Here is a 23,024-nt window from a genome sequence, read left to right as displayed (position 1 = left end):
GGAGAGATCCAAACTTTCATTTCATTTGTAATTTATCAGTGCTGTTTGTCACAGTGCTGCCATGTAGTCCTGTTGTTCTCCTGGGGATTCCGCCACATTTTTCCCCTTGTAGTGTTCCAATTGAATGTTCTTGGTTCCGTAGTTCAATGGTAGTTAAGCCAGTGTGCTGCTGATAATATAGAGGGTCGGGTTAGAGGCCCTTTCGCCCTTCCGATCTTCACAGATCAGCTAACTAGACAGGCTCAGAGAGAAAGCAAGGAGTGCTAATGAGTGATGTATTCTCTTCACTTAAGGCCCTTTGGCCTACTGAGCTCGGAGACCAAATGATGGGCCAATTTCAGTGCACAGCATAGCTTGAAGTCAGATACACTCCGTTGCTTTCGCCATTAAATCAGGCCATCCATTTCTTTGGTCACTTGTGTACACATTATAGAAGCCGACGGGAGGGATGACGGGAGGGATGGCAGCCTAGGCCTTAGTAATGTTTATGATGACTCTCAGTGTTGACTCAGGGTTATGTTATGAATCCCTTCACTCTCTCAGCCTGGTGATTACACACCACTAGTGTGGTCCTGTCTGGGCTTCATAAGCCAGGAGAAGGAACCTTAAGTGAGTGAGGGAGATGCTCTGTTACATGACTACTCTTTCCACTCCACATTCCGACCTTATTCTATCTATAGAATACTGTTTGAAATTCTAATTCTGACTCTCTATCCTCTCTCCTTGGCAAACAGTTCTAGTTATACTGTAGGTTATAGTGCTGCTCATGCGGTCATCTGGGTTAACCTATTGTGTTGGAATCTGAGTAGAATGCCGCTTGTTTAGTTAAGTGCTGTACCACGACCAGCCGTTTTCACTAGACTGTCTCTAGATATCTCTAATCTCATCATGCAAGCCATTGCAATCCCAGTGTAGGCACAGAAGCCTGGTACGATACGGAGCAAGAAGAAGCCCTCCACAACACTGCCAAGATGATTACAGCCATTCTCCCCAGAGTCCCATACACAGAGCTTTTGTCTGACAGGCTTGACACTTACATGAGCTAGATTAGAACATTGGTAGTAGAGGATGGTCTTCATGTAGCCTGGAATCCAAACTGGGTATAATTCAGTTCCACAAGTGAAACAGCGATATTCAGTTTGGATTTCAGGCTGATTTTCTGCAGCCTTTAATGGAAGTTGCAAAAAAAATGATTGACTATATTTGAATGGTTCACGTCAACTAGAATGGAGGGTTATTTTCAAACTATTGTCTGTCTGTTCACAACTGGTCACAGAACCATGCAGCTTCCATGAAGGACAGGGAGCTATCAGCTATGGCATGCAATCTTTCAGCGCATTGTGCCTCCATAAGCAAGCACACATCTACTCACATCCGTCTGCTCAATACAAATCTGAAACAGACGGCAGGGAATGGTTGCCCCAGCGAGAGAGATAAGAGTTGAGAGATTTGACAGGCAACAGTGCCTGATTCCCCATATCCCCTTTAAGAACCCCAGCTCCATTGGTTTTAAGGGCACACAAAACTGTTCTCATTATACAGCTGCTGTTCACTTTCGTGCTTACATTGTTTTAGGAAACTCAACTAACATTGTTTTAAGAAACTCTGGTAAATGAATGTCATTGGCTGCCAATGGCTGCTGGGGGGCAACATTGGCTTTAATAACCTCTTAAGAATACTCTTAACAATAGCATGGCATTCTTACACTGTAATAGCTACTGTAAATCAAGAAGAATGTAATCTCTCTGCCAATATCAAATATGTCTATGTCCTGGGAAATTTTCTTGTTTCTTACAACCTCATGCTAATCGCATTAGCCTACGTTAGCTCAACCGACCCGTGGAAGGGACACCGATCCCGAAGAACTCTGTTTATCTATGTCCACTAGGTTGTTTTACTAAACAAATCAATAAAATAAAAACTGTGAATGAGACCTCTTGCCACAGCAGATTAGGAATGGTGAACATATACTTGCCTACTCTCCTGCCTGTACTAGAAATGCAAAGCATACAATATCACTGACAATTTGTGGTAAACTAAAACATTGTACTTTATTTGCTCAATGCTTCACAACTACACAGTCTAGGCTATTCTGAGGACAATCCAACAATTAAATCAAACCCTCTTTTCTTCATTCAGACAAATCAAGTTTTTTTGTCATATGTATGGTATACATCATCCAACAAAATGCTTACTTTCAGGTTCCTTCTCGACAATGCAACAACAATAAGAAATAATGAAAAATAAGAATACAAACATAAAGTCAATGGCTCAGTAGAATAGAATAAACATTTTAGCATAGCAAACAGGAAGTCATAATTTATAGTCCAATATTTACATGTGTTTTGAGGAAGGGGGGCTATGTTTTTAAATTGTGTCATATTTAGCAATCTTAATAAAAAGTCTGGTAGCAGTAGTTGAGGTGTGTGTAGCATAAATGTATGTGTGTCTGTGTGGGTGTGTATGTGAGTGAGTGCATGTATGCTAAGGTGCGGAGAATCAGAGCAGGTGGTCAGTCCAGTTATAGTGTTCAGCAATCTGATGGCTTGTAGCCTGTTGGTATCGGACCTCATGCTCCAATACAGTCTGCCCGACGGTAAGGGAGTGAACAGCTCATGGGTGGGGTGTTTGGGGTCATTGAGGATGCCGCGGGCCTTCCACAGGGACAGTTTCAAATAGATGTCCTGGATGGGTGGGAGAATGGTCCCAGTGATGTCCTGGGCCTTCTTCACCTCCCACTGGAGGGCCTTGCGGTTTTGGATTGAGCAATTCCAGTACCAGGCCTGGACCAACCGGTAGTATTTGGAGAGAATTTCTTCAGCTGCCTTAACATGCTGATTAGACTGGGCACGCGTGTGCATCCGCATGCGCCTTCTCACGCATGTTGATTTTGTCTATCCACACCAGACGCGATCAGGACACCCAGGTTGAAATATCAAAACAAACTCTGAACCACCAATATTAATTTGGGGACAGGTCGAAACGCATGAAACATGCATTGTCATTTAGCTAGCTAGCTAGCTATTGCTAGCTAATTTGTCCTGTGATATAAACATTGGGTTGTTATTTTACCTGAAATGCACAAGGTCCTCTACTCCGACAATTCATCCACAGATAAAAGGGTACACCTAGCCAGTTTCTATTAATCTATCCTCCTTCAGTCTTCTTCTTTGCACTTTAAATGGCGGTTGGCAACCAACTTTAAAGGGAATTACCACCACCAACTGGACTGGAGTGTGGACCTCAGTTCAGCTTGGGTTTATGCTCCTAAAAACCAATGAGAGGATGGGAGAGGTGGGACTTGCAGCGCGTCAAGCATAAAAATAGAACCAAGTTTGTTTTTAGCGCCTGGCTACGCAGACGCTTGTTGATGCATGCCAGCAAGTAGTTTGGAGGAAATGATTGACATATGTGTAAGCCGGGGAACTTAAAGCTGCTGACACTCTACTGCATTCCCGTTGATGTGGTTCAGTGCATGTTACCTTCTCTGCTTCATGAATTCAACAATCAACTTCTTTTGTCTTGCAGACATTGAGGGAGAGGTTGTTGTCCTGGCAACACAATGCCAGTGCACTTACCTCCTCCCTATAGGTTGACTCGTTATCAGGCCTACAACAGTGGTGTCATCAGCAAACTAATCCTGTCCTGGCTGTGTTGTGTGCCTTTTTTTTGACGGTGTTATTTAGATGAGTTCTGCATTGCATTCTGAGTCCGTTTATTGACCAAGCAGCAGTGTGAAATCCAGAATAATTGTTTTCACAAGTCCCTTGGCACAATGAGTTCTATTCAGTTCACGTTGCAAGTTCAACAGAGAGAGAAAAGAGAAATGTTTAAATTTCAATTTCCTAAAACTAAACTGCCAGTTGTTTGTGTTTATGTTAAGAGCAGTTGTTTATGTTTATAATTATTGTGGTGTCCCCCTCATCTCAGAGTCCCGTATTACTAGACAAAGAATGCCAAGAGTCAACAGGCGTTATCATCTTGTGACCATCTCGCAATGGAAAATAGATGCTCAAGTACTAAGAAACAAACGGCTCCTTTAGTTGACAGGGAAAACTTCTGCATGCAGGGCATATTCGGTAGCATGGTCCCTTCGCAGCAGCACACACCTTTGGCTCACACTACTACCAGAGCATCTACTGACATACAGTGATGAGAGGGGAAGAGAGGAGGGGAGTGCACTGTGACAGCTTACCAAGACTGCGGCAGGCAGCAACAGCTTGACAGGCAGAGCAAAGTCCCACTGCCTTGGCGCTGCTTGTGTTGTTGACAGTACAGAGAGGTGGGAGGACATCACAGCCATCAACAACATGGCTGCCTACTCAGATACACAAACACACACACACACGCACATTACACAGGGTTGCAAAGGGTCGGAAACATTCCGGTAATTTTACGGAATTTTTCCATGGGAAGATAAGGCTGGGAGTTGGGGGAATTTACCTTAAATTCATTAAAAAGGGTTGCTTAGAACATTTTTTCGTGGGATACACATAATGCAATTCAAGGTCTTGTGGCATATTTTGGTTAAACTATCCCCAATTCAATGGAATTGCAACCCTCTGCATGCACAGTGCATTCTTCCATCACATGTGCAGCTGATTCTCAAGATCTTGCACACTAATGAGATGCCATTGAGTGGGGTGAATATATTTTACATGACAAACATTATTTCTTTGTTAACTACTAAATAGTACCATACATCAAAGTGTGTTTAAATTATTTCTAACTTGTTAACGATTTCGGCTAGTTTTTCCTACCATGTGAGTTTTAGCTTCCTTGAGCCTGCTAACTGAGGAGTGTTAATTCACCTGTTTCCATACATGTTTCATTTTTAAAAATGTATCTTACAAAGGAGTTGTTTAATCTAACTGCTTAACTATTTATTAGTACATGGAATTGTATTTGGGATTTTTTTAACAAATATTTTCTAATCTTTACAAGAATATTCCACGGGCACCAACTGATGTGTGGAGACATTTCACTGCAGCTAAAATAGAAAGACAAGCTGTGTACATTTGCAAATACTGTTTCAAATCATATGTGAAGAATGCAACAAAGATGCAGAATCATCTGGCCAAGTGCATAAAGTTTCCTCATGGCTCACAACAAGCAACCTCTGGACAAAAGTCCCTCTACTTCTATTCGAAGTGAAAATGATGAATCGGACACCTTATCGATAGCAACAGCTCATGGTCCTTCTGGAATCAGAAGGTTTTTTTTTTACTCAATGGAGGAACGTAGTCAGAGAAATGCTGATGAATGTATGCAAATGGTTCACCTCTGATGCTCACAGGCAATGTGTATTGGAAGAGATTTCTGAATGTTCTTTGCCCAGCATACACCCCTCCAACCAGACATGCTTTATCTACTCATTTCCTGGATGTAGAGTTCAGAGTTTAAGTGAAGGTGTATTAAATCATAGAGAAAGCAGACTGTATTGCAATCATCTCTGATGGGTGGTCTAATGTTCGTGGGCAAGGAATAATTAACTACATTATCTCCACCCCTCAACCAGTATTCTACAAGAGCACAGACACAAGGGACAACAGACACACCGGTCTCTACATTGCAGATGAGCTGAAGGCAGTTGTTAATGACCTTGGACCACAGAAGGTATTTGCAATGGTGACAGACAATGCTGCGAACATGAAGGCTGCCATGTTCTAAAGTGGAGGAGTCCTATCCTCACATCACACCCTTTGGCTGTGCTTCTCATGCATTGAATCTGCTCCTCAAGGACAGCATGCCACTGAAAACAATGGATACACTCTACAAGAGAGCCAAGGCAATTATTATGTGAAGGGTCATCAAGTTATAGCAATACCTCACCAAGCAAAGTGAGAAGAATAATAGCACCACATTGAAGCTGCTCAGCAACACCCATTGGGGTGGTGTTGTCATCATGTTTGACAGTCTCCTGGAGGGGAAGAAGTCTCTCTAAGAAATGGCCATATCACAGTCTGCCGATATGGCCAGCCCCATCAAGAGGATCCTCCTGGATGATGCATTTTGGGAGAGAGTGGTAAGCAGCCTGAAACTCCTGAAACCTATAGCAGTAGCCATTGCACGGATTGAAGGAGACAATGCCATCCTGTCTGATGTTCAGACTCTGCTTGCAGATGTAAGAGAAGAAATCCGTACTACCCTGCCCACGTCACTGTTGCTCCAAGCAATGTTTACATACCCTACATTACTCATCTCATATGTATATACTGTACTCTATACCATCTACTGCATCTTGCCATCTTTATGTAATACATGTATCACTAGCCACTTTAAACTATGTCAATTTTATATGTTTACATACCCTACATTACTCATCTCATATGTATATATTGTACTCAATACCATCTACTGCATCTTGCCTACGCCGTTTTGTACCATCACTCATTCATATATCTTTATGTACATATTCTTCATCCCTTTACACTTGTGTGTATAAGGTAGTTGTTGTGGAATTGTTAGGTTAGATTACTCGTTGGTTATTATTGCATTGTCGGAACTAGAAGCACAAGCATTTCACTACACTCGCATTAACATCTGCTAACCATGTGTATGTGACAAATAAGATTTGATTTGAAGCAGAGGAAACTGCAGTTCTGAAATACATCAAAAAGCGTGAATACTTCTGCCTGAAGCCCATACACGCCACAGCGTACATGTTGTACCCCAAGTATGCTGGCAAGAGTATCCTGTCTGGTGCAGAGATCAACAATGCCTATGGTGTCATCCCTACCGTGTCTCACCACCTTGGCCTGGATGAGGGCATGGTTCTTGGCAGTCTGGCGAAGTACAATTCCAAGCCAGGGCTTTGGGATGGAGATGCAATACGGCAGTCATGCCAACCTATCTAATCAGCCACCTGGTGGAAGGGACTTTGTGGATCTGAGGCTCTTTCTCCTGTTGCCTCCGTCATCCTCCAAATCCCACCAACATCAGCCGCCTCAGAGCGCAACTGGTCCTTGTTTGGGAACACACACACCAAAGCACGCAACAGGCAAAAAATTGGTGGACATCCGGGCAACGAGCCATCCTCAACAAGGTTGGAAAGTGACAGTGAAGATGAGGCCTCAGAGTCTGATGTTCAAGTGGTGGATATTAAGGAGGTCCAGTGAGAAGACATGGAAGCTTGAGAGGAAGACAACCAAAGCTTTCATTTTACAGATGTATGTTGAAAACGTTTTTGGGAGATGCGATGGATCATTGGGGATCATTCAATATTGCCTTTCTTTTGTTGTTCAGTGAAATCATCCCATGTATAGAGTCAACTCATTTAATTAAAGTTCAATTCGTAACTAAATTATTATTATTTTTCTACTGGAAGGATTTAATCATTTGCAATTATGTCTACTAATGATAAGGTAAAAGGTTTATGTTTCTGTCTCCATATGATATGGTAAATATATCCAATGCAAAAAAACATTTACATTTAAATGGTATTGATATTAATTAGCATATATTTCCGTTAATTGCCATATATTCCCGTTAATTCTCATGGAAAGTTTCCACCTCTGAATATTCCCCAAAATATGCAACCCTACATAGACACAAGCGCACACACACGGCTCTCTCAGAACAGTGCCTTCCCTGTGCAGGCATGCCACTCTTCCCAATTGCTCCATGTTCTTTGTAAATACTTAACAAAACAAAAACAACAAAGCTACGCTTCCTTGGGGACAAAAAGAAAAGTCTAATACTTCCTAGCTTTGATAGCACTTTCTAGCTAAAGCCAATTTAATAGGTTTATTTGTCCTATGTTTCACTAGAGGACCATGTTTTTAAGACATACTCATACTGCCATCTGTTGGTGATTAGCAATGTGGTTCAGAGCATGATACCTTCTCTGCTTCCTGAATTCAACTATCAACTCCTTTGTCTTGCAGACCTTGAGAGAGAGGTTGTTGTTGTCACGACGTGGCCCTTTGGGGTCTATATCATGCCCCCCCCCTTCTCTCACCACAGGTTTTATGACTTTACGACAGGTCATAAATTGGTCATGCAGAAAGAGAGGGGAAAGAAACATATGGAACAAAGGGCTTCTCTTTGTTCAACTCCTAATCCCCAAAATTGGAGGATTAAACAATATATATATTTTTGAGAATGTGGGAATGGTCTGTGGGTATTTAAAAAACAATCCTGTCGAAGTTGTTTTATTTTGTGACATCAAGAAGGCCGGTAGCACAGAATAACGGTGGCTTTGGACATTTCTCCATTTTAAGTTTTCTACCTGAATGTTGTGTAAAATATATGATTGAATATGAAACTACTTGTGAGAAGATGTAATGTCATGTTAGCCTTCTAAACGAGATACTTGTTTAGTTATAAAGTTAACTACTCAATGGCCACACTCCCATGAGCCTAGACATTACGTCGGCGCTATGGCCAGCCCTTTTCTCAGAAGTGTATAAAACTCACTCCTGACGAAATGTACATTAGACCAGTCAGCGTGTAGCGGTGGCTAAATGGCTGACAAATTGTTTAAAACTACAAGACCAGAAAACCAGACTGCGTGTAGTGTTGGCTGCACGGTTGGAAATGGCTCAACTCTGAGACTATCGATCACTACAGAATAAGAGAAAATATTAGACGTAAAATTACTAGTCTGCAGCTAGAAATTACATGAACCTAGGACGAGAATACTGACAACCGCCGCAACAAGAACATGGTACGCCTGACATCCATTATGAACACAACCTGAGACTTTCTGTCGTTTGACTCTTCTGCAGATGGACCAGCGATTTCAGAGAGACAAGACATACAAGTGTAAATATGTACATTGCAGTTTCTTTCCGAATGAGTGGCCGTTCATGTGCAAAGGATTAGGTTTTCAATTTAATATAATTGTCAAATGTGTGTAGTGAATCCATTTAGTCTTTCCTGCTGTTATCTGTCCCCACCCCTTTCCATTGTCTACCAAGATGTCATACCGGTTTAGCCCACTAGGAACATATCAATGCATTGTGTTTGTAACCAGTATCTACTGTTTGTTTGTAATATATTTCTGTGATTATTTAGTTAGTAAATGAATAATTAAGCCAATTTGTATATCACTGATTCATTATTTAGGCTAGGGTTTGTGCAGATATCCAAGGGTTTGCGACAATCAGTAATGAGAACCTGATGAGGTAATAATAACAATTGGACTGTTTTGATAAGATATGAAAAAATCTGAAGAGTTATATTTCGGGAAATTGACACTCCATAAACAACATTTTCCCGTGGTGCCTCGACTTCCTAGTTAATTAGTTATATGATTAGTTTAATTGCGCAATTAAATTAAACATTGATAATTGATATGGTAATATACAGTCTTCACATTTAATGAGAGTCACAAACACGACATTGTCCTGGCACCACAATGCCAGTTCACTTACCTCCTCCCTATAGGCTGACTCGTTATCGGGCCTTCAACCGTGGTGTCATCAGCAAACTTGTCCTGTCCTGGCTGGGTTGTGTGTCTGTTTTCTGACGGTGTTATTTGGATGAATTCTGCATTGCATTCTGAGTCTGTTTATTGACCAAGCAGCAGTGTGAAATCCAGAATAATTGTTTTCACAAGTCCCTTGGCACAATGAGTTCTATTCAGTTCACGCTGCAAGTCCAACAGAGAGAGAAGAGAAACATTTTTAAGTTTCAATTTCCTAAAACTAAACTGCCAGTTGTTTATGTAAGAGCAGTTGTTTTTGTTTATAATATTGTGGTGGCAGAATTCGGGGTAAGAGGTTGTAACTTCTCAAGGGATATGTTCTGTGTTGGACTGTCATGTTATGCCTTTCATCGACTCCTGGTATGTCTGCACCCTAACACGTTGTGTCCCGGAACTGTTGCTGTATAAAATAACTGTTGTGTAACATTATGATTGTATTATTACCTCTCACTACATAAGGGACTTGGAACAGTTTATTATTCAAGTTCTTCCCTGTGAAATAAGAGACAGATCTCCCTCGCAGCTGCTTGATTAAAGATTGTTCTATTATACAATTAAATAGTCTCTGCCTTAATCTCTGGATCGAGTTTTCCACAACAATATGAAATGGTGGAATCCATAGCTCTCTTCAAGTGATTTGTTGTCAATATCAAGTAGTATTGCATAGCTACATGCCGTACTGTTGCATACACATCATGACTAGGAGAATCCTAAAAGCCTGGCAAGAACAAGGCTAAATGTCAAGCAATAAAGTGGGGTACACCGACATCCCCTGAGAATCCACTCACCAAGGCAACTCTGTCCCCCTCATCTCAGAGTCCCATATTACTAGACAAAGAATGCCAAGAGTCAACAGGTGTTATCATCTAGTTACCATCTCGCAATGGAAAATAGATGCTCAAGTACTAAGAAACAAACGGCTCCTTTAGTTGACAGGGAAAACTTCTGCATGCAGGGCATATTCGGTAGCATGGTCCCTTCGCAGCAGCACACACCTTTGGCTCACACTACTACCAGAGCATCTACTGACATACAGTGATGAGAGGGGAAGAGAGGAGGGGAGTGCACTGTGACAGCTTACCAAGACTGCGGCAGGCAGCAACAGCTTCACAGGCAGAGCAAAGTCCCACTGCCTTGGCGCCGCTGGTGTTGTTGGCAGTACAGAGAGGTGGGAGGACATCACAGCCATCAACAACATGGCTGCCTACTCAGTTACACACACACGCACACAAGCGCACACACACGGCTCTCTCAGAACAGTGCCTTCCCTGTACAGGCATGCCACTCTTCCCAAATGCAAACAACAAAGCTACGCTTCCTTAGGGTCAAAAATAAAAGTCTAATACTTCCTAGATTTGATAGCACTTTCAAGCTTTAACCAATTTAATAGGTTTATTTATCCTATGTTTCACTGGAGAGGACCACATTTTTAAGACACTCATACTGCCATCTATTGGTGATTAACAAAAATGTATTAGACGTTTCTGAACATAATAATAATAATAATATATATGCCATTTAGCAGACGCTTTTATCCAAAGCGACTTACAGTCATGTGTGCATACATTCTACGTATGGGTGCATGCAATGCTGTAACTATTGATTCAAAAGCAGTAGAACAAATCTGCTTTCCCCAATCTTTATTTTATTGTTGTAGCCTGTTTGTGGCTGAGGTGAAAGCATGCATGGGGCTTCAACCATACAATACCTTACTACAGTACATAAAAAACATGAAGTTGTTCTGCAGGCTGGAAAAACTAGTCAAGGATGGCCAGTTCCAGGTCCGCATGGTGAGAGGTTCCCTGCTTGTTCAATGCACCACAGAGTATACAGACTGTATTTGTTTAATTAATTCAGTCAATCAAAACCTGTAAGAGTAACTTTACTCAGTGACCCAGAATAAAGTGTCTTGCTAATTGAGATATCTTGACAACCCCCCAGTCTGTTAACTGTCTTGCAATGGCCTCAACATTACCCACCATGCCAGGGGATTCATTAAAAAATATAGATATATGTTCTTCTATCGAAATTGCTGTCATACGCAGACAAACTCATCCACAACATCTCTCTGACTGACTACGGCAATGTGCTATTTGGGTGGCCTCCCAGCCAAATCACTAGAGGCTCCATTTAACGCAGAGCAGTGCTGCCAGGACCAAGAAGTCAGACCACATCGCCCGATCCTGGCCTAACTCCACTGGCTACCGGTCAATTACAGGATCGACTCCAAAATCCTCATGCTTGTATGTAAAGCCTTACATGGAATGAGCCCCACCTACATAAGCGACCTCATCTCAAACTCTTCGCTCCAGCCTCTCTCTAAAGTTCTTAAGTCCCCAAGACACATCTCTGAACTATGGGTGACCGAGCCTACGGCTCCCTTGACCCTTGTGGAATGCTCTTCCTGACCACCTCTCAATTACCCTGAACTTTTAAAACAGGCATTAAATCCCACTTCTACAGCCCCAATCAAGAATGTAGTTAGCACCTAGCCCACTATTGCCATTTCCCCTGCCTTTATTCCAAATGGGTTTTTATTGTATATAATTATTAATTTTTCCTCAGTAGAGCTTGAGAACTAAAGAAAAGTGATCCACTAAATAAATGTATTTTGTTCTAAATTACTTGTTTATCACTGCCTCGACCTCCTACAGTAGGTGATATTCAAGTGTTTATGTTGGGCTTTGAATTACAGTCTCATCCCCTTGTTTTCATCATGCTTGACTGAGCCATAATTGCCTTTTAAAGTGAGAGTTGGATCGTTGTTTTGTACACCATGAATAATGTTGCTCCTTGTGAACTTCCAGGTATGTAGTGCAGTGTTAGTCTTTCCAGGTACTTTGGATTACATGTAGGTTAGGTTAATATTGCATGTGTATGAGCATGAATCATATGAAAAGGATGGGTAAGGGATCTGCACAAACCATCATTCTGTTTCGAACCAAACTGCACTGTTCCAAGTAAATGTGTTTTGGTAAAATGTTGAGTGGAAATTGTTAAAAGTAGTCCTTGTACATGCAGTGGTATGGTTTGTTTAACTTTGCAATCATTGGTTGTTGTTTGACAGACATTTTAAAATGTGCCTGTCACGGTCACCATGGAATTGCCCATTAAAATTATTTATACTAACAATCCATCTTTCTAAATCACTCATATTTCATACTTACATCAATATCTCTGAGCCCCAACTTCCCATAACTGCTGTTGAGGGTCATTTCAGAAGCCTCATGAGTAAATTACACTATTCAGAATGACACAATCTCAGAGTAATTACACCAACACTGAATACCAGTACTAAACTTTATTTTAAAAAGACTAATTGATAGTGTAAAGAAATTATAAAAACAACCAATATTAAATCTACCGTAATCTATATGAAATTGTTTTAAGGTCATAATGATAATTTTGCCATTTGATTTTGAAGATCACTTGAAGTATTAAAAACAAATCATGTAAAATGATTTAATGAAAATTTTTAATTCGGCCTTACTGCCATTAGCCCACACGCAAACGCATTGAATAACAGATTCACTACATGGAACAGATAGTGACCCCCCCCCAGCTTAAACTGACAGATTTCGATGGGGATGTTTTATTAATATGCCAATTACATTTCTGCAGGGGTGCGGACATCGACCTTAGGGGGTTAAATGTGGCAACATGTCTTTCCCTTCAAATGAAGAATCATTAAGAATTTCAAGGGAGACTATTCATGATTCATGCTATCCACAAGTGTAAACTTTATTAGTTTTAGAATGAACAGAATGTAAAAGCCCTTACATCTATACATCATGGTTGGAGTGGAGGAGGTAGAAAAAAAGAAAAGGGGGGAGGGGACAAGCACTTCTTTAACAGAACATTCTACTGCTCCTGGTGCTACTGTACGTTATAAAAAATAAAAAAAAATGACACGCCTTGGATTTGGCTTGAGGTCCGTTAGTCAGCAGCCTCGTCCTCCTCGGACTCAGATTCTGGGGAAAAAGACGATTCAAGTCAACTGCATGAACAGAATACGGTGCTATGGCGAATACAGACAAAACCACAGGAACTAGAGGATTTTTGAAGGTTTTTATACCCACATGAGCTAGTTGAATTCATTGATTTTCAGTGGCACTGGATACGATTTCCCGCTAAATTACCTGACTAACGTAAAATGTAAGTCATGCTCACCTTCCTCTGCGTTCTTGAGCCACTCCACAAATTTTTTCATCTGTTCCAGGAACACACTCCTTCCTTTGGCAACATGGGCCTCTGTGTACCACTTAAGAATGGCCTCCTCACTCAAAACATCCGCTGGGAAAAATACATCAACATGAAAATTACTGCATGAAGATGCAGTTATAGCCACTTGACAAAGACAATTGTGCCAAAATACAAAGTGTTGATATGAATCTGTTAGGCAACAGAAAAACATTCTCTCATGTCACTCACCTTGCATTCATTCACACATTAACAGCTAAATCTGCTTCTTCAGCAAGTGAAAGCGTACATATGTCTCACCTCTCCCCCTCTTATATTTGGAAGAAGACACAATATTTTCTGGTGGGTTCAGATGGGCTAGCCGGAATTGGAACATACTTTTAATGGTAGTTAATCCAGATCCCGCTTTGATAAGCGCAGCGGGAAGGTTTTCGTTGCTACTGTCTGAATCCAGGGTCATTCAGAAAGGATCAGAAGATAGGATCATTGCTCAATGGATACAAGTGTCCAAGGTCCCTCCCTCAGACATCCTCCTCCAATGAGCTTTGTTAGGGATTGAGGAAACAAGGACTAAGGCGGCAGACAACGCTATTCCCTGATCTCATTTACCTTTGTATAAGTAAGCCCTGTCCAAGCCAGAACAACCCATAAGGCTCAGGAGCCCTACTCCTGTTTCTGTAGCATAAGGCAGCTTGATGAACAAACACACTCCCTGGACAGGAAGCTAGTCTGTTGCAGGTCCTTTCCCTCAATTCATCTTCTTAATGCTGAGTGCTAAGCAGAGGCATCGCTTTTACCAAAGATACTGGTAACTAACCCCAGATATCAGCTGCTCCTTCTACCCGTGCTGTTACCTTTGTAGAGCAGCACCACAATCTTCTGGAAGGAGTTCATGAAGTGGATGTTGTCGTAGCAGTACTCCTGCATCTTCACAAGCAGCAGGATCTCAGAGGCTCCCTGGGATGTGAAAGCCTTCAACAAGGGGCTGTATTGCTGCGGAGAGGTGGAGAGAAAGGGGGTGTTTTGTTGAGTCATGAAAACTAGTGGCAAAAAATGACACTCAATCCCGTCACAACGGTGAAAGTGACGGCTCTGTGAAATCAGTGTAAACCACCCAGCTCACCTTCAAGTGCTTGATGGCTTGTTCTGTGACCAGTTCCTCTTTCTTGTTCCACTCCACATAGCTCATAACACTGGTCCACACGATGCCAATCATGGTCTGCTCTGAGATGTTGTTCTTTTTCATCTCCTCCCTGGCTGACGCAATGATCTGGAGGGAAAGGATGACAGGAACGTAGGTCAGTAAATAAGGAACAACTGCTTCTGGTTATTGGGCATTTCATCTGCATCCCATGCTTCCACAATTAGGTATCATAATCAAACAATGTCCTTCATCAACACAGACCAAGGCTGTGATCCGATTTTCTACCCCAAGTGTGCTCAAATTTACTCCATGCTAACACCAACCCAATGCTTCTAAATTCAGAAGGGAGAATGAGAGCAATTGCACCCTTTAAGGGTAGGGAACTCAACCAGTGGAGTGCTTCTCCAGCAATCAGCATAGACCCAGACTTTGGACTCACGTCTTTGAAAGGGTCCCCGCGTTCCATTTGTTCCTGGAGATCCTTCTGAAGTTCCTTACGGGACCCTATGGCCTGCTGGTTCCTGGCAAAGTCCGACAGCTCTTTGAGACCGGCGTCTGTGAAGTACTTAGAGAAATGCTCACAGCTCCGCTTGTTGGCAGGGAACAGCTCCTGCAAAACACAAGGTGGAGAAACAGGCTTTACATCACAGAATTAAATAGAACAAATACTATTACATTGTATCTTTATGATTAAGCACTGTCCAACTGAGAAGGCTTCCCCCTGGCTCTCTCAATTAATCTTTCCTCAATTCCTTGCATACTCTCATAACTCCCCCTCAAAACCCATTGGAATGATTGTCAAAGGGAATCGACCTTGGATCTTCTCCTTCAATACAGTTGAGGCTGCGAGGAGATAGACAAATTGAGATACAGCCCTCGTATTCCCAGGAGAGCTGCCCATTCTTAACTTCCCTGCTACACAATGATTGTATTACACTGACCAAAAGAAAACAAGCATGGTTTTGGATTGGACATCACCCACATGATTGGTGGTCTCACTCACCAAAAGTCTATTATCCATGCCGACCTTGCGGAGACTTCCTGCCACAGAGTTGATATCTTTCTCATGGATCCAGGATTTGAAAAGTTTCACAGCAAAGGCTGCAGAGACACCTGGGTAAAAAAAAATAAGGGTTAACCATATTTTAGGCCTAGTGCCTACCAGGTGAAAAGCCAAATACCACAGGACACGATTCTGCAAGTTTTACAAGTCCGCCCTGTAAAAACAGAAATGAAGCAACTTCAGACACAAGGACTGTTGTATGAGACAAAACCATAATTATGCCCTTCGCAAATTCACATGTTACAGTGAACGCACGCAACGTTTAATTTAAGTAATAAAGTAACTGGATATGCGCTTGTAAGTACACAGGCTGGTTTTCCAGACAGATTAAATCTCGTCCTAGATTTTTTTAAATAATGATCAATGGAGAATCTCTATTGAAAGTAATTTTTTTGTTCAGGACCAGGCTTAAAGCGATCAGATTAACTCATGGACTCTGTGTCCAGTATGAAGGAAGTTAAGAGGTAGTTTCAAGAGCCAATCAGAAACGTAATGGCATCCATGAGTTCATCAGATTCTGGGTAAATAGATAAAATCTCATACTATCCCTTTAACGTTTGTAGCAGAAGCCTGCCCTATTGAGCTGGCACTGCTGCACACCTTCTTTGACGAGGTTCTCATTGTAGAGGCTGTTGAGGATAGAGGCCGAGATGTTGCCATTGGCCAGCAGGATGCCAGTCAACATGGCCAGCTTGTTGCGCTCAGATTCAGTGAATCCCTTCAGGAATAGCAGCAACTGCACAGGAGAGAAGAACAAGAGGGAAACTCAAACACTGAAACTTAGAATGGAATACAATAGAATGCTGGTATAAGAACAGAATGCAATTCTATTCCATCCTTAGCAAACTTAAATTGCATATTCGCCAAAGACAGAAGTATACGGTTTGGATAGAATGCAGCACTTTGGACTGCATAACATTATTGAACATAAATTGAAAGAATTGCATATTCTATAATGATGCCAGGATCAATAATGTTATCCATTCTGACAACTATCAAGACTGCATCTCAAATAGCACCGTATTCCCTTTACAGTGCACTCATTTTTACCAGCACCCTATGGATGTAATTTGGGAAACATCAATGAGTTGAATAATTAGTTTACGGTTGAATGATCCAACAGATAAGAGAGAAAATCACATCTTGAACAACGTTGCTCAAGATGACAATCAACAATGCCTTCACCTTCTTGATCTCCTCTTCAAACCCTTTCTCCAGGTACTTGTAACGCCTGATAAGCTTGTTGAAAACCTAGGTATCGGATGGGAAAATTAAATCAGATCTCTAAAAAAACAGCCCAATGTCAATCAAAACTGTAGCACATTTATCATAATCAACCTTTTCTGAGAGTAAAAAAGGGAAAGGGGTTTGAAGCACCACTACTAATACTGCTAGTAAGTCAAGGTATTATCATATTCAGCTCTTTATTATTAAACCAAAAACAAACACTATTGCACAAGTGTACCTGAGCATATGCTTGCATGGTCTCCAGGTCTTCTTGTGCTGTAAACAGACAGAACTCCGTACGGGTCAAGTCATCTGACAAGGTACCACCTGGGGCTGAACACGAATAAAAAGGGGAAGTTATTATACAGACTGTCACACACATTTATTCATTCTATCACCAGAATTATATTATTTTCCCGCCATTCTATTCTTTCCCATCCTTACACCAACATTCTATCTAGAGGTTGACCGATTAATCGGAAATTGTTTTTGGGGGGGGCCGATTTAAATATTTTTTATACCTTTAACTAGGGAAGTCAGTTAAGAACATTCTTATTTTCAATGACTGCCTAGGAATGGTTAACTAGAGTTAACTAGTCCATTGTAATAACGACCTGCCTCTCTCGTTGCACTTACGCAAATGCAGTAAGCCAAGGTAAGTTGCTAGCTAGTTAGTATTAAACTTATCTTATAAAAAACAATCAATCATATTCACTAGTTAACTACACATGGTTGATGATATTACTAGATATTATCTAGCGTGTCTGAGCATACAAGCATCTGACTGAGCGGTGGTAGGCAGAAGCAGGCGCGTAAACATTCATTCAAAAAGCACTTTTGTGCGTTTTGCCAGCAGCACTACGTTGTGCGTCAAGCATTGCACTGTTTATTACTTCAAGCCTATCAACGCCCGAGATGAGGCTGGTGTAACCGAAGTGAAATGGCTAGCTAGTTAGCGCGCGCTAATAGCATTTCAAACGTCACTCGCTCTGAGCCTTGGGGTGGTTGTTTCCCTTACTCTGCATGGGTAACGCTGCTTCAATGGTGGCTGTTGTCGTTGTGTTGCTGGTACGAGCCCAGGGACGAGCGAGGAGAGGAACAGAAGCTATACTATTACACTGGCAATACTAAAGTGCCTATAAGAACATCCAATAGTCAAAGGTTAATGAAATACAAATGGTATAGAGGGAAATAGTCCTATAATTCCTATAATAACTACAGCCTAAAATGTCTTACCTGGGAATATTGAAGGAACCACCAGCTTTCATATGTTCTCATGTTCTGAGCAAGGAACTGAAAAGTTTCTTACATAGCACATATTGCACTTTTACCTTCTTCTCCAACACTTTGTTTTTGCATTGATTAAACCAAATTGAATGTTTCATTATTTACCTGAGGTTAAATTGATTTTATTAGTGTATTATGTTAAGTGAAAATAAGTGTTCATTCAGTATTGTTGTAATTGTCATTATTACAAATTAAAAATACATTTTTTTTAATTAAAAGAAATGTTAAAAAATTGGCCGATTACTATCGGCTTTTTTGGTCCTCCAATAATCGGTATTGGTATTGAAAAATCATAATCGGTCGACCTCTGATTCTATCCTTTCCCAGCATTCTATTCCATCCTTACCCAGCATTCCGCCAGCCACCAGGATGTCGAAGAGCGTCTCAGCATAGCGGCGGTAGTCAAGCTTGGCACCAGAGGCATCAAGAAATTTCGCAACAGCGTCCAGATCACTGCCAGTTTGGTTCAAACCTTGTACAATGGTTTCCTGAAACTGAGTTGGGTCAAACACCTTCTTTTCATCTGTTAAAAGATCAATGCATTCATTAGAGACAAATCATAACAGCAATTGGCCAGTTATGATATCAATATTCAGTTTACACCCACCTCTCTTCCTAGTTTTAAAACGCTGGCCTGTAAGCGTTGGCTTCTGAATCTTTTGATTACTCATAAAAAGACACCCTGAATGAGACAGAGAGAAGATTATACTATGGCTGAAAGATTAACTGTTTGTTGCTTTACTTAGCCAGCAGATCCAATCCGCTTGCTTACAGCTGTACTAGGGTCGGACAGCATTCATGTGTATTTAAGACACCACGGAGCCGGCACAAGACATGGCTTGGGAAAAGTACCTCAATCCATTGATGAGAAATGTGTTGTACTCCGAATTGTCTGTTACATCTGAACGATTGCTACGTTTTTCAGGAAAGCTATCCCTTTTGTCCCGAATCTAGGTAGAAGCCACAGGAGCCATTTTGGAATCAGCTCATTTGTTGTTCAAGGGGATGTGCCATGTCATAATGGCTGCTGTTACGGCTAGTTAAAGGAGGACAAAAATGTCAGTTTACTTGTAAACAAAGTCGTTCAATCTTCTCTGTGTAACAGTTGTGATTATGGGACCAGGGGCAAAAGGCGGTACGCTCCGGTACAGCGTCCATGCAAAATAAATAGTGGGGGTACGCTGTCCCGGTAAAACGTTAGCCTATAACAATTAATATATGTCCAAAAACTATAGGCTATTACACAATTATTTAACATCACTGCATGTTAGCCACATGAACATTTGCGAATTGACTGGAGACCAAATTGCGCTGTGGTTTGAAGAGAACACTTACATTTTGTCAGTGGGAGATGAGTGGCCGAGACGCTTGCGGACAAGGCAGAGGTGAGTGGCCAAGACCGAGGCGTACATGGACAACAGTGGATGCATCAATTCAGGCTACAAGTGTAGGCCTAATGACAATCACAGAATATCATTACAATACACGTAGGTGTTTTGTAACAGATGTCTCTTCCCAGTCTTCAAATCGCAGGTGCAGTTTGTATTTGAATGCTGAAATTATTTTGTGAGTGGACAAATATGTGCGGGTAGCCTACAGGAGCATCTTTGTTTGGCAATCAGATGAAAACATCATGACTGGTTGTGTTTATGCCGCATTAAAAAGGCATAGGTGACATGTCCATAAGACCTGGGGAAGCTTTCCCTAAAGTATATCGAATTAAATTTCCAAAAGTATATAGCCCAATTAGCTTACTTCTGTCTATACAGAAGTAAAAACAATCATTCAAAATAGGATACAACAGAAAGCATGATTTGGCCACAGAACATCATTAACTTAAAAAAAACAGGTGGATTGTTTTTCATTGGGGGCTCCAGAGTGGCCCAGCAATCTAAGGCACCACATCTCAGTGCTAAAGGCTTAACTACAAACACCATGGGTCGATTCCAGGCTGTATCACAACCCGACATGATTGGGAGTCCATTAGGGCGGTGCACAATTGGCCCAGCGTCATCCCGGTTTGGTCGATGAAGGCCATCATTGTAAATAAGAATTTGTTCTTAACTGACTTGCCTAATTAAATAAAGGTTACATTTACATCACAGCCTACAGTCGGAAGGGCCTGCAATTTGGGCAGCACAAGCTGCAATTACCAAACAGATGATTGTTTAAGTGCGACAGTCAGTGAAAAGCAAAGAGACCCAGCCAGGGATATCGCAATATTTAAAAAATAGAATCACAGAAAAAACGTTGGAAAGCAAATGGCTATTGCTATAAAGACATTGCAACAAAAAGACTCCAATCTGTCTTAAAGGTATTACATTTCTTAACTTAATTGTGAGAACAGTAGCCCAACTTATCTTCACCAGCAGAGAACATTGGAACACTGGCGAGTGTGCATATTCACCGTCTTTGTCATTGGGTCTGTGGCATTCATTGTTTTTGGACAATAATTTCCTCCTCCAGAGTGGGTGGATCTCATATTGAATTTGGTTCTCCCCTTTTCGTTGGCAAATTATATGGATCAGACAACAGTTGTTATTGATATAGTTGTCAGTGTCAGCAGAGTAGGCTACCTTGTAATTTTTGTAGTATAAAAACAAACACATGTTTGCACTTGAGTGTCCCACACCGGTAAGAAAGTATATCTACTTCCCCCCTGTATTCGGTGTACATCCATGGATTGAGGTACGTTTTACATGCCATATCTCGCCTGCTCCTGCCGTGTCTTAGACACAGGAATGCTTTCCGACCCTAGTTAACTGAATGAAAGGGGGTCGGATCTGCTGGCTATGCGTTACCAAGCTAAAGGCCCGTCGGCTGGCTAACACACTGGCCTCGGAGACGCAATCCATGCATGGCCAGTTAGCTAGCTAGTTAGTTACTGACGAATTGAACTGCAAATCAACAAATACTGAACATCTGCAAGACGAACTAGCAAACTACTGCTGTGAAGACATAGCTAACTACAATGCAGGCATGATTGACAGAGTTAAATAGCTAACGTTAGCTAGCTAGCATAATTGCTAAAGTTAGCAAACTTGCGTAGGCGTCAAATAAACGTTATTGATTTAGCTAGCTACTACTATCGTCAGCATACCAGACATACAAGTTAACTTACACTACTTACCGAAATCAAAGTTATCCTCAAAAACAGTCGAAGAAACACGAAATACTGCGACACAACTGAACAGGCCACACCAAAAAACTCAGTGAAAAGTGAAGGGTATACTACGGCTGCGCAAGCTTGATATGACGTGGACATTATGCAGCGTTCGTACTTCTTCTTCTTTGGTGGAGTTTATCGGCGTTTGGCATCCAACGTTATGGTGCATTACCGCCACCTACTTTAGTGGAGTGTGGGCCAGAGACGGAGAAACTAAATCCTACCTGTCAGCCCCGTTGCTCTAAAAAAAAAGATAACAAAATATTTGAGACTATATGTAATGACGTTCAACTCAATATACTCTTTAAACTAATTTCCTGTATCCCCTTCTCCCTCATACTAGATCTCATCCTCCCGCTTTCCCTCCAATAATGTCCACACTGTATCAATACATGCTCCACTGTCTCCGTTTCCTGGCAATACTCACATTTTCCTGTTGGATACTTTCCTATCACATGTATGGTCTTATTCAACTGGCTGTGTCTCACCCTTAATCTTATAAATATAGCCTCCTCTCTTCTGTCCCTTCCTGCTGTTCTCCCCTCCCCAACTTTCCTCTGTACTTTAAATACATGCCTTTCCTTAGTATCTCTATTCCACTGCTCCTGACATTTCTCCACCATCACTGTCCATATCATACTTTTTGCCTCTGCCTTGCTCATTGAAACTACCACATCAACATCCCAACTACTTAGTGCTTGTTTAGCCAGTACATCAACTGCCTCATTCCCCTCCAATCCCACATGAGCTGGGGAGCCATGTAAATATTATCTTTATACCCATTTGTTTACTCCTGGCATGGGTTTGTATCACCTCATAAAGTAGGTATTGTTTGCTACGTGATATAAAGGTTCTGAAGACTCCTTAGCACTGCACATGAATCAGAGCAAATAACTACTCTTTCTGGCTTAACTTCCTCCACCGACTGCAAGGCCAACAGTATGGCCATCAGCCACATTCATAACATCTGTACATTTCATAAATACCCGCATACGACACGGAAAACCCACTTGAACGCCCTCCCACTGTTAAAATTTCATCACCAACTCTGAGTTTCCCACTTAGATCTCTCTAAACAAAGAACACAGCAAGCATGGCGGAATCTTCAAAGCAAATGTTATCCAATCACGTACATAATTTACAGCATGTAAAATGATATATGATTAGTAGTCCCCTAGTAATTAAATGTATATAGGTAGTGGTGACAACCCTTTTTTGTCCATGATGGCAAACACAAATTTAACTGAACCTAAATTGGCAAGAAAATTGATATAATACTAAAAGTTTTTTATATTTTTTAACTTGGATCATAAGTACATTCATGCAGTGTATTATTCGTTTTCTTACAATTTGGAACCAAATGTGGCAATTGTCCAATGGTGTGACTGTCCCAGGTAAGGTTGAGGAGCTTTGATTTTAATTAATTATTATAACATTTATTTGAAGGGAATACAATTCCCTTCACCTAATCTTTTAGTTATAACACAGAAGTTTATTTAAAATAACA

General features: G+C 41.3%; 1 protein-coding gene across 1 annotated transcript; it reads right to left on the bottom strand.

Moving 5' to 3' along the window:
* Positions 1-12,883: 12,883 nt before the first annotated feature.
* LOC124047539 (basic leucine zipper and W2 domain-containing protein 1-A-like) lies at positions 12,884-21,635 on the bottom strand. Its single transcript, XM_046367851.1, has 12 exons — positions 21,482-21,635; positions 18,959-19,033; positions 18,698-18,874; positions 17,303-17,397; positions 17,023-17,088; positions 16,438-16,573; positions 15,778-15,887; positions 15,214-15,384; positions 14,754-14,900; positions 14,485-14,623; positions 13,601-13,723; positions 12,884-13,401 (listed from the first exon to the last, which is right to left on the bottom strand). The coding sequence occupies exons 2-12, from the start codon at positions 19,020-19,022 to the stop codon at positions 13,367-13,369; spliced, it is 1,263 nt and encodes a 420-aa protein (XP_046223807.1). The 5' UTR covers positions 19,023-19,033; positions 21,482-21,635; the 3' UTR covers positions 12,884-13,366.
* Positions 21,636-23,024: the final 1,389 nt, after the last annotated feature.

This window comes from Oncorhynchus gorbuscha, linkage group LG01, assembly GCF_021184085.1.
Source record: "Oncorhynchus gorbuscha isolate QuinsamMale2020 ecotype Even-year linkage group LG01, OgorEven_v1.0, whole genome shotgun sequence".
NCBI lineage: Eukaryota > Metazoa > Chordata > Actinopteri > Salmoniformes > Salmonidae > Oncorhynchus > Oncorhynchus gorbuscha.
The sequence above is the reverse complement of the archived record's forward strand: the minus strand, read 5'-3'. Positions and strand labels throughout refer to the sequence as shown.